General features: G+C 36.1%; 1 protein-coding gene across 3 annotated transcripts in view; it reads left to right on the forward strand.

The window, feature by feature from the left end:
- TMTC2 (transmembrane O-mannosyltransferase targeting cadherins 2) overlaps positions 1-13,480 on the forward strand; it is a 412,955-nt gene that overhangs the window by 305,724 nt on the left and 93,751 nt on the right. For all 3 annotated transcript variants that reach the window (XM_045464999.1, XM_045465000.1, XM_045465001.1), the window contains exon 9: positions 8,751-8,832. In XM_045464999.1, the coding sequence (XP_045320955.1) occupies positions 8,751-8,832 (82 nt within the window). The remainder of the gene's footprint in view (positions 1-8,750; positions 8,833-13,480) is intronic.

A 13,480-nucleotide genomic window follows, 5' to 3' on the forward strand; every position in this document is an offset into this window, starting at 1 on the left:
GCTTAACCAAGTCCATGCTGATGGACATTGAGTTTGTATAAACTGTACTGCAATGAAAATGAATAGCTGCTTCTTGGCATTTATATTTTCTTAGAACCAATGCCTAGAAATAGAATTGTTTGGCCAAAGGTGCCGGGTGGCTCAGTCTGTTGAGGGTCTGACTCTTGATTTCAGTTCACATCATGACCCTCTCAGTTTGTGGGATCAAGTCCCGCCTTGGGCGCTGGGCTGACAGCATGGAGCCTGACTGGGATTCTCTCCCTCCCTCTCTTTCTCTCTGCCCTCCCCAACTCATGTGCATTCATCCCCTCTCTTGCTCTCTCTCTCAAAATAAAGAAACATTTAAAAAAAAAAAAAGAATTGTTTGGCCAAAGTGTATCTATGATTTAAAAGCTTTTGATACATATCAAATTGCTCCCAAGGAAGGTATTACCACATTTTTATTATTTTTTTCTATGTGTTAAATGAGTATCTGTTTTTTATGAATCCACAGCAGTATTGAATCTGTTATTTTGTGGAAACTTCAGTGATAGATGAATAATGACATCTCAGTGCATCAATTTGTATTTTTAGGTAAATTGAATATTGAGTAAGTTGACCATGTTTTTATAGGGATTTTAGCCATTATTTTTTGGTATTTGCAAACAGCTTATTTGTGCTTATTATTCCTATAATATATATGACTTTCAGTCTAGAGACTCAGCTGTATGTGGACAATCCACTTCTTTATCTTACTTGAATGAAATTCAGTCCATTACAGTCTTTCATCCCACTTGGTCAGCCATTTAATTTCAGCTAGTTCCTGTGGCCTCTTCCCCTTCCAAAGGTTCATGTAAATCTGAGAGGCTCAATGCTGTTCAAAAAAGCTGGGAAAGAGACTGCCCTGTTCGAGTTGGCCTAAGTTGATACCTTTAACTTGAAGTCTGATGGCTCAGCAGTAGAACTTGGGATTTGGTTTCAGGGAAGTTTGCTCAGTTTGGGAGTTTTTGTTCTGGGATCCAGCCTTGCCTAGGCAAACCACAGATCATCCTTCCCTGTGGAGTTCTTGCCATGCACTCCATATGCTGCCCCTGAACATTGTGGGGTACTCCCTGTCACTGCTAGCTTCCCTCAGTGTCATTTGACATAATTTTTCAATGAGCTTAGGCCTTATACAAAATATTCCAAGTGTATTCACGCAACTTCTGCTTTGGGATGTTTAGGAAAAGAGGTCACTAAAGGCCTGGCGTTTATAGAAAGGGGGACTTGGAGGACAATTTAGGGAGGGAAAACATAAACTAGTATCAGTAAGCTACTCAGCCACATTCATTTTTCTGTCTTATTCTATTGTATTTTAAAGCTTTTCAGAAGAAATATTATTCCATCCCTAAAAAAAATTTCATGGTCAAATTTTAGGTGTCTGATATTTTGATGGGGGAAATATTATAGTAGTATGGAGATGAAATATTTCTTCATGAAAGTTACCACGTCCCCTGTCCTGTTACTTTGCTTCTAACTAGAGTTAGCTCTGGTTGATAATATATAATGACCTGGAGGGATATGAGAATTAAATGAAGATTTAAATAAATTAAATAAAATATAAATAAAATAAAATAAAATTAAATAAACATAAAATAATGAAGATATAAATTAAATGAAGATATAAATCATCTTCATTTGTAAAAGTTAGTTGAAGTGCTAGTCATTATTAAATGATTTTTTTTGTATTTTGAGGAGGAAACACTTTTATTTCCTAAAGACACTTCGTATATAAACACTGTGGTGTTAAAATAGGACATCAAATAATTCTCTTTCCATTTGTAAATGATGGTCTTCACAAATTAACCCTTCAAGAGTATCTTTTTAGTTACTTTTTGCACTCATCAAACCACCATCCATGTTTAAACAACACGTTTACCAAGCTACACAAGCTTTTGGGCCTGTTTTAGCTACTTCCCTTTCTTAGGTATTGTCCATATAGGTTGACATTTGAATGTGAAATGAAGATGTGAATTTCATTGGTTGTGAAAAATGACCAGCATTCACAATGATCAAACATCTTCAAAGAGTAAATACTAAAATGTATGGAAATGGCTGCTAGATACACAACTGCAGTAAGCTTCCATACTGAACTTACAGCAGCCTTTCAAGAAGAGACAGGGACACTAGAGGGAAATTGTCTGGTTTGTTTTTTGTGTTATTCCAACTGGTATTCTTATGAACACTGGAGACACAGATAGTCCCTGGTTACAATATAAATATTTGGTTGAAATTGGGCTTGTTCTAAGGAACTGTTTTTATGGTTTCATAGACAATAGTTCATGTTAAGTTTCCAGATGTGAAATGGAAAAATTACTGGTTTGTGCACAACTCTGTACTTTAGTGACAATGTGTGAACATGTGAACTAAATAACTAAGGAGTAACTACAAGCTGTTAAGTTACATAAAGACAATAGTGAAAGCCTGTTAATTTATTGACTGGTTATTATATTTATCATATATTTGGATGACTATTGAAGGACAGGTGAAGTCTTACAGGAATAATTTGTTCATAGAACAAGGTTAATAACTGATTATATTCATATATAAATATATTTCTATATATATTTAAATATATTTTTATATTAAATATAAAATAATATATTTTATAAAACTATTTTATATATTACATAGATTTTATATTAAATATATATTTATATTTATAATGCGATGCAATAATGCCAAGTCTTGATGTTTTCTGGTATCATTCAGTAAAATAGTTCTGAGCTAGGGATCAGGACACACTTTATGGGGAGTGGTTGATATTGATATAATGGCTAATTTATTACTAAAAATATATATACAAAATTTGTGGCACGGTTTCCTTTTAAACTAAAATAATTCAAGCTAAAGCCATGATAGTATAATTCTCTCTTATACTAGTATTCCTGCATGCTCTAAATGGGAGTTAAGAATGTTCGGGGTAGGGTATGTATATATGTATATAAAAATATTTATGTATTTTCATATTTGTATGTTTTGTAGTTGGGAAAAGTATTAATCAGCCATCAGTAGAGGTGCTGCTTGCCTTGTACACCCTCTTGGGTGGGCACCTGCTTCTAAACAGTGGTGGTAGCATCCAGTTTAATTAGAAAACAAAATAAGGTGAAAATGAATGCCATACTGTATATAATCCCTATATACAAAGGCTATATAAACTTTACTAAATATTTATCTAACATGTATACATTTTATTGCTGCCAGTCAGAAGAGGACCTGACAAGGCCTAGTCCTGACTGAGAATGATTTTTCCATGAGTTTAGATAATATTATCTGTGTGTATGTTGTTAATATTCAGTATAATGTTACAAATAATATACTAATGTAAATATAATGTAAGTATACTGACAGTCCAAAGCCCTAATTCCGGGATATAGGTGCAGCCCTTGTCCAGGAAAATGTCTGTTCTCTCTTTTTATCCTGCTTGCGCTCTCCTGGTCCCATAGCCTTCGTGCTGCTCAAGGTCCAACTGGTTACTTCTCAGCACCGGCACTAACTGCAAAGTGCCTAGCCTAATCTAGGACTATTCCAAGTGCTGATGTTAAAATAAGAAAGAATATTTACCAAGAATTCTGTTAGCTCTGCTTTATGTCCTTGACTTCCTAATCTTCTGCATTGTCAGTTGCTCTTTTTTTTCCAATATACTGGGTTTTTGCTGTTTTAACTGACTTGTATGTATGACTGAGTGGTCATGTCCAAACTCTAAATACTTACCTAGAATTACAATTTTGCAAAAATTAAATGTCCACTTTCCAGCCACTTTATATATGATAGGACTTGGTCCAGTATCCCAGGGTTTAAGTTGTATAACTAGCACAGTAGTAATAACTCTTTTAAAAATAATCATATCATCATAATTAAAAGAAGAGCAAATTACTGGCCATTGGAGCCATCACAGAAAGCTTTATAGAAAAGTGAGGCTTCAGTCAAGTCTTGAAGCATAAAATGCATATGAGCAAGCAAAAAAATAAGCAACATTATAGACTGGAAGAAATAATTGAGGGAAGACGTGAGGAAATTGGCCTGATAAGGTATAAGAATTTATCTAGGAAGACTTGAGCTACATTATGGAAGATTTCGGACATTAAACTGATTATTAAATAGAATGAACAGAAAGTAGGAGCTATTAACATATTTTTGAGCAGGAGCTCCTGGGTGGCTCAGTCGGTTGAGCATCCAACTTGTGATTTCAGCTCAGGTCATAATCCCAGGGCCATGGGATCAAGCCCAGTATTGGGCTTTGTGCTGACCATGGAGCCTGCTTATTAAGGTTCTCTCTATCTCTCTGCCCCTCACCCACACTCTTGCTGTGTCTCTCTAAAACTAAATAAAATAAAGTATTTTTTTTTAATTTTTTTAACTTTTATTTATTTTTGAGACAGAGAGAGACAGAGCATGAACGGGGGAGGGTCAGAGAGAGGGAGACACGGAATCCGAAACAGGCTCCAGGCTCCGAGCTGTCAGCACAGAGCCCGACGCGGGGCTCGAACTCACGGACCGCGAGATCGTGACCTGGCTGAAGTCGGACGCTTAACCGACTGCGCCACCCAGGCGCCCCTAAAATAAAGTATTTTTGAGCAAAGACAGCTTGATTTAAGGAATATTAATCTGGTGAAATGAAGCTCATTGAGTCAGGACATCTGAAATCTGTATCATGGTAGATGTGAGGTGAGAGGGGCTTTTATTTGAGGTAGGGAGAGTTAGGAATGAGAAGCATTTTATAGAAAAATTGTGAAATTTAGTTTCTATCATGACATGAAATTCTGAAAAGCATTTTTGAATTTTGGTAATTAGGAACAAGATAATGGCAGTGAAACTGGAAGGAAGAATTCTTTTGAAACGATAGAAGGAAGAAAAATCAAAGAATGTCAGAGCTTTATATGTCAGATCTGAAGCTAGTTATTTCCATATGACCTATGATTATTTTTTTTTTAGCAACCCTCCAAAATTGATTGGTATTACATTTACTTTACCAAATGAGGAAGAAGAGATGTTACAAAAGATACTCAAAGTCACACAGTTAAGTAAGTAGAACCAGCAAGATTCAAACCCAGGCTTGTTGTCTCTGGGCCAGCTTTCAATGAGAATTGGAGACATTGTTTGCCCACAGTGCTCTGTGACTAATCCGCCTGCTGATGGGGTTATGTGTTCAGTGTGTGCCTCTTGCAACTAAGACTTGAGGCCAAGCACTCTGTGTTGTTCACAGTTATACCCCCATTACTTAGAACTGTGCAAAGCAAACAGTAGGCCTTCCGTAAATCATTCTTAACCAACAAAAACAAAGGAACAAGCACATAAACAAGTCACAGAGATGGTGGTAGAAACTGAGCCTCTCAACTCACATTTCCCTTATTTGTCACAGCTGACCACAGTCCCTTTTACTTGGTTTTCAGAACCACCATATGTATTCAAACATCGGCCAATATTCAAAATGAGTAATGGTGCTTGATGTGAGGAGTTTGTACAACCAGTGGCTACTCCACAATGCTTGCTTATAGAAAATGCTGACAAAATCTAAAAGCCAAGAAAAACCTGCTGAGAAAAAACTTTGTCTTCTTATCCACTTTCTTAACTGCCACCCTTCCAAAACAATAATAGTTGAAAGAAATAAATTGGATTCGACATAATATTCCCTCCAAGGCACCATGATTTCTTCCCAAGACCTAGTAATATATGTGTATGGCTGACTTTTGCATTTGCTTGACTCTTGATTTTATATACTCTCATGAGGATTTAACTTTCTTCCTCATTATTTGGCACTTGACTAAATAGATAGTGATCAAAGCAGAAAGATTGGTTTTTGCATGATGGTTTGGTACTCCCCCTAGAAAGAATGTTCTAGCCTTCAGTGTGTTTATTTTGCATCCAGGAGATGTTGGGACTCATTGCCTTTAATAACTTGGTCCACTGAGCAACTAGAGACCATTGTCCTTTGATATCTGATGCATGTTTTTAACACTATATACTTTTTTTTTTGCCAATGGACTACATACAAGGATTTTATAACCCCATTTACTGTGACATTGATAAATGAGCCAGTTTCTTCTCTATCCTGAAAAACTTAAGTGGAAGAAAGTTCACAGATCCTTTGTATCTTTGCATATAACATTTGTACAGACCCTTTACTGATGATAGTTTTTATTTTGTGTCTTTTATTATGTTTTTCAAATTCTTAGTACATCATTTTCTAATGGCTTAAAGGCTGACCTTGTGTTTCTGAGACTGTGTATATAATAAACATATTCTTTGACATTCAGAACTCTGCTATCTATTGCATACTATATGTTCATGTATATATGTATATTTAAAAAATAGTTAACATTTATTACAAACTTATACCTAAGTACTATAATAACAACTTTATATATATCGTCTCAGATAACTCACTAATCGTATGAAACAGATTTGACTGTTATCTTCTTTTTTAAAACAGTATACTTTATTTTTAGAGCAGTTTTAAGTTGATAAAAAAAATTCGAGGGGTACCTGGTTGGCTCAGTCAGTTAAGCGTCTGGCTCTTCATATCAGCTCATCATGATCTCGCTGTCCGTGGGATTGAGCCTGCTTGGGATTCTGTCTCTCTCCTCTCCTCTCTCTCTCTCTCTGCCACTCCCCTCTTCTCTCTCTCTCACAATAACTAAATAAACATAAAAAAATTGAGCCAAACATGCAGAGTTCCCATATACACCCTTACCCTCCTACCACCCTACAATTATCAAGTTGCATTAGAGTTGTACATTTGTTACTATTGACGAGCAAATACTGGTGCATTATCATTAAAGTCACAGCTTACATTCGGGTTCACTCTTCATGTTATATATTCTGTGGGTTTTGACAAATATATAATGACATGTATCCACTATTACTGTGTCTTACAGAATAGCTTCATGGCCCTAAAAATTCCCTGTACTCCACCTATCTTCGTATAATAGAGAACATTACAGCTAAGAGATGAAATAATTTACTCAGGGTCACATGGCTACACACATGGGGGAGCTGTTCTCCCTGCCTAGAATCTATGATCTGAACTAATACATTATACTGCCTCATTCACTAGAGTTATGTAATTATTTTAAGGAATCCTAGCTTTGTAAGATTGTTGCCAAGTCTTACTTACTTCATGGAAGTATGCTGTGTGTGGGGAGCATTTTGCCTATACTTTCCTTTTTTTCCTTTGAAGTTAAAATGTCGTGAGAAATATTGCAGGGAATAAACTTTTCAATTATTAGATATTTGGTGACAGTTATGAGTTAAAGAGAAGTTATGACTGGAGTAGCAATGGAGATGTCAGATGTCTGTTGTCTATAGCAGAAGCTGTATGTAGGCTGCATCCTCCTGGCTAGGGCAATGGGTGAATAAAGGATGTAGTGACAGTGAATTAAAAAAAATTTTTTTTTTAAATATTTATTTCTGAGACAGAGAGAGACAGAGCATGAGTGGGGGAGGGGCAGAGAGAGAGCGGGAGACACAGAATCCAAAGCAGGCTCCAGGCTCTGAACTGTCAGCACAGAGCCTGAGGCGGGGCTCGAACTCACAAACCATGCGATCATGACCTGAGCCGAAGTCGGGTCGCTCAACCGACTGAGCCACCCAGACGCCCCATGACAGTGAATTTTTTAAGTGAGTGAAATGGACAATTTTTTTTTAAATGGGTGAATGAGCAAAGTTGAATGGAATGGAGGGTATTAGATTAATTACATACCTTTACCTTCAGATGACGTATCTCTCTAATAGTGGTTTAAAAAATATATCTGAAGAAAGAAAACAACATTATCTGAAGTTCATGTGGTAGATAGTGTGTGTATAAGTTAGAAGGAACAGGGAGATAAGATCATTTCTCTTTACTCTCAGTGCCTGTTGCCATTCTCGGTCAGCATGGATCTTCATTCCAACCTTGCAGGACAAAACAGACTTGCTCCAGGAAAATTTTTCTCGGGGCTCTTCTCCTACCTCGAGCCACCCCTTTGTATTACTCTGTAGGCAATTTTCGTTCAGAGGCTATAAGAAGGTAAAGAATATATAGTTTAGGATCTGCCTGGATGGATATTGTTTCATGAAAAGTTGGTTGATTGCTTATAAGCTTTCCCCCCTGTTTTTTTGCTTATTTTCTTCTAGGCATGATGGTAATGTTTACTAAAATTAAAACTATAGCTAGGAAGAAGAGTTGGCCTTAAGTTAAATCCTGGTGTAGGAGTATTTTAGTGCTGAATGACATCAGCAAAGATAAGCAGTAGTTGCTTGAGAGGCAACAAACTGTGACCTAGTTTCTTTATATGTAAAGTAAGCCATTAGGATAAAATCATCTCAAAAGCTAAAATGCCCAAGATTCTTTACAAGGAAGAAGAACTGAAGAGGAAACAAATCAAAAGAAAATAAAATAGAAAATGAAAATGATGTTTTCCACCATTCCTTAAAATTATCTCATCCTTTTGGTTTTCATGAAACCATTTTTTCACTTTTTTCTCTTGCCTTCCTGGCCTCTTCTCTGATCTCTTTGATCAACTCTCTCACTGTCTTTTCTTCTCATCTTGGTGTTTCTCAGGATTCTGACTTCAGTCTTCTCTCTTGGCATATTCTCCTTATCATCCTTGTTTAGATAAAAACAAAACACTTTTTTTTGTGTGTGTGATGATTACCAAGTAGACATCAGTCTACTTACTTCATTTGGGCCCAGGAGGTAAAGAATCCTTCATGATCTACTGCTGAATCATCCATTTTCTCTGTTTTTCAAGGGTCGTAAGAGTGAGGCTGAAAAGTTCTTCTTGAAGGCTATTGAGCTGGATCCCACCAAAGGAAACTGTTACATGCATTATGGTGAGTGGTTGATAGTTTTTTTCCATGTCCTCCCCCCCTCCCCATTTACCGTTAATGTTGATATGAGATTTAGGATTTGCTGGCAAAGAACATTTTGAGAGGGCATAGACTTCACTGTTACAGATTGAGCCTCATGGTGTAGTCCTAGTTTTTCATTCAAAGCAGGCATGTTATAGAGGGCTATGCATTATATTTTCCATTAATAATTTTCGTAGGACTTCAATGGGGAGAGGCATTTTCACAGTTGTTTCTTTCAAGTCCAGTGTGAAGGGCAAATAAGGTCTCATCAGGAAAGCATCTTGCTCCTTGCCTGATGCATGGTATATAACCAGAATATTAGCTCTCTTATATTTGTGAATGATAATATATTGTTCCTTGAGTATATCATTTTGAAGTTTCAGAGGTTTAAATTTTGACCACAAAATCTTGCTTTCTTGCTTTCTGGAACATATAAATGTACCCCAGCCTCTAGATACCTGAGATTTGGGTCAAGGATAAACCATAAATGGTATAAAAGATGTCTTTCTCATGCAGTTCAGTCTTTGCCTTAATCAGTACAGAATGGACTTATATAACAACTCTGTCACACTCCACTCTATCATTAGGAGTGAGTCATGTGTTAAGTGAGGTGAAGTATATAGCTGGTTTGGTGTTGGGTAAGATGTACTTATTTCTACCAGATTTGTAGTTGGAATGGCTTTCAAGGAACCGAAAGACATTCACTTTTGCTGATCCTTTGGGGGAAAAAAATGATTTTTTAACCACTCTTGGCGTTGATGTGTTATTATCAAGTAGTAAGCTGAAAGATGGGTGGTGATTAAATCTTGAGGAAAAAAACCCTAATATCCTTCTTCTTAAAGTTAATTCTTTCTTCCATTTTACAAATAGTAAAAATAAATCAGTGACAGGCTCTGAGTGTAGAAAAATGGAAATAATAGAATGGAGGATACACTTAACCAACCACAAGTCCATTTGCTTATTTACATTTTGCATATATGTTTATAAACTTAGGGTCGTGATGCTTTATCTTACCAGCATAACACAGCATGTAATTCCACATGGGTTATTGCATAACCACTCCTGATTTTGTTTCACGATGCAGTGTTATTGCCATGTTAAGTTGGCAGTCAACTAATTTAAGTTTGCTGCAGAATATATTTTATTTTTACAGGATTTCTCATATGAAGTATTTTAAATTAGACTTTCTCATGCATACTATTTTGGGTACCCCTACTGTGCATTAAAGTAGGTCCATGATTATTTTCCCTGAGTGTTAAAGAATCTCTTCTTATTGCAACTTTTGAAGTAGAATTTTTTTCCCCTATCTTGCTTTCTGCATTTCCTTTACCTCAAACTAATTCTACTTAACCTTCTAATCTTATTTCTATAATTTTGTTACATGCTTTAGATATTTCACAATCAATTCCTTTAAATTTCATATTGGCTTCATTTGAATTGCAAGGGGAAAAAAATCACTGTTGTGTTCATTTTAAGAGTTTGCCCCCTTATTATTCTGACTTGTCTGTCTTTACCTATTTCTCTTTTTAATTTATTATTGTTTTTATATTACATCCTCCTGAATTTTTTTTTTTTTTTTTGTTTTCAGTGTTGGTGGTAGGGAGTAGTTCTCCCATGAGAAGATTTTGGATTTAGTTTTAACAGAAAATGCAACAAATTCCTTATTGTCTAGGTTACATGAAAGACAGTGATGATAACACACATCTGTAAATATATGTATTAAAACTGATTCTTCTTAACACTCCTGGATTATTTAAAAAATTTTAGCACACATACATTGTTAGAAGTACATGTATTTTCTATGGGAGGAATGACTGCATAATTCAATATAATTTGATGAAATCGTTTCAGTACTTTTCCCCACGCTGGAATGGGAAATAAAAAGGACTCAGGCTGAAGCATCAAAAAGTGGTAGTTAAGGCAAAATAATCTACAAATGGACAGAAAGCCCATACGGAGTGCTTGATACGCCTGTCTCACTGTGCTCATGTTATAAAAAATGTACATTTCATTTGAGGGAAATCTACTTCAAATGACTGAATTTTAAAACTGGAAAGTTGTTTTCAATGGTTTAATATAATGTGTTTAACAGAATCTGTTGTACAAATAAGTTGACTGAAGCCTAGAGAAATGGCGTCGGCTTGCCTAAGTTAGTTGAAGTAAACTAACTTTTGGGTCCCTTGATAACCACCAGTGCCTTTTCTTCTCTTATGTATGCTCCATTTCTTTCACAACATTGGGAGACATACAACCAGATGTGCGGGTGGGTAAGTAGGCCGATATTTTTGATTAGTAGGTCATTCTATGCAATTTTAGAGTGCCAAATTCCTATAAATCATAACTTAGCTTAAAATGTTTAGGGAAGGATTTTTATTAATTTTAATGTGTATAAGATGTGTCTAATGGTAGAAGGTACTGTTTCTTTTTCAGAAAGTGAGTAGGGCTATGTAAGAAATAAATAGGGTGATGTCATTTTTAGAAGGTGATGTGGTGGGAAGTGGGGTGCTTCTTGAAAGCAAGCAGGCAAGTAAAACATTTGTGAAGAGGTGATATTTGAAATCTTAGAAGTGTGAACCAGCTCTTTGAAGAGCCAGGTAACAGCATTTCAGACAAGTAACAAAGTTCAAAGTCGTAGGCAAGAGCAAGCTTGTATTCACAGTAGAGAAGGAAGGCTAATGTGACTGGATTATATTAAACCAGATGGGAAGGTGGGAGGACAAGGCTTAGCTCTGTCGACCAAGCTAAGGAGTTAGCATTTTCTTCCTAGGGAAAAAGAAGGGACCCTGAGGAGAAGACAGGATTAGGGGAAGGTGGAGGGGAACTCTATTGCTATGTTTTAGGCAAAGAAGATAGTTTGGACTTGGCAGTAGTTGTGGGAATGTTAATATATTGAAATTATACACTTACCTTCTTTAGGAAATTCTAAGATAATTGAGAATGGAGAGTCCCTGTTTTCCATTTTTACACCATCAATATCTAGCATATTGCCCTACTCACAGTAATGTGTAATAAATGTCAATTGAGCTCAGTTAGAGGTAGTCTCCATTTTAATTGGATATGGATTCCAAAACGGACTGAAAGTTTGTTCCATTAGCATTTTTATTACTTCTTGTACTGAGAACGTACATACTATGATTTCTCTGTCAACTTACTGGTTATGGATATTCTTAGGATATTTATACCCACAGATTGAATGAATAATACTTTCTCAGCTTAAAAATAAATGTTTAAATGAAATATACATGTTATTTTGTGTCTTTTTATAAAATGCTTTTGCAAACGCCCATGAAAATGCCAGCATGGGTGAATTTTGTACTATTGGAGATTCACTCTCCTGGGTGATTATGTGTTTGTGATTTGCTTGTTAATGATACAAGTGACTTTGAAAATACTATGCAGTTGGGACTAGACAGAGTGAAGTACAGGAATTTATATTGGCTGCAATGGCCATTAGAAGGCAGTGTTTAAAAATATTCTCAGTTATTTGCATTTTTAATCCACTAGTTTTGTGTTTTGGGGAAGGGATTGCATTGCAGACTGTCTTTTCTGCTTCAGGTTGGCTTGCCACAAAGAAAGCTAGACAGGTTTGTAAAACTGGTTCAGTAAGTTTGTCAAATGTAGGGCCCTCTAAGGGGCACCTGAGTCATTCAGTCGATTAAGCATTTGACTTTTGATTTCGGCTCAGGTTATGATCTCTCAAACCATGAGATCAAGCCCTGTGATGGGCTCTGTGCTGACAGCGTGGAGCCTGCTTGTGATTCTCTCTCTGCCTCTCTGTCTGCTCCTCCCCCTACTCGTGGGTGTGTATGTGAATGCCTGTGCATGTGCACACGTGCTCTCCAAATAAATAAAAATAAGTTTAAAAAAAATGTAGAGCTCTCTGGTCCCTGTAGTCTCTGGGATGAAGATTCCTTATCTGTAAAGTGTGAACGAGTTGATGTGGGCTTTCAAAATGTGTTTCAGTGCTAGGATTTCATGTTGTTGCTAATATATACTCAATTTCTCACTAATCGTTCATCAAAACTTTTAAGGAATGTATAGAAAATATGTTTCAAACTATGGTGTCAGTAATAGTATAATGTTACATTCATAATGTCATCAAGCTTATAGTGTACCCCATGTCCATATGAAACAAATCATCTGAAGGCTTTATGGAAGGTAGTTTATAAATGTCAAAGATGAGGATTTGGTGGCTTACTGTCTCATGTGGGCCTGTAATTCATGGAATTCTCCATGGATTTCCCTATGGCTCCAATGGAAAGTTTCTGCCAAAAAAAATAAAAGTTAAGACAAGAGGTCTCTGTCTCTGTCTCTGTCTCTGTCTTTTTTTTTTACAAATTACTAGAAAAACCATTTTGTCAAAAAGATATATTGTAATTTTTCTTTATGTGCTTAGTAGTAAATTTTATGTAGATCGAAACAAATTAAATCAAAATGCATTTATTATGAGATACCTACTATGTATACATCTGGGTAGATGGAAATTCATTAAATATTAAGGACATAAAAAAGGCATAAAGGCATAAAAAGTGAAAAGGAAGCAGAGCATGATAAATGCTATTGGAAGTACTCTTTTATGTTGACCTTGGATGGTTTCTTCTTTTCTCAGCAACCTCTTGACCGTACACCT

Source organism: Leopardus geoffroyi, chromosome B4 (assembly GCF_018350155.1).
Source record: "Leopardus geoffroyi isolate Oge1 chromosome B4, O.geoffroyi_Oge1_pat1.0, whole genome shotgun sequence".
Classification (NCBI taxonomy): Eukaryota; Metazoa; Chordata; class Mammalia; order Carnivora; family Felidae; genus Leopardus; species Leopardus geoffroyi.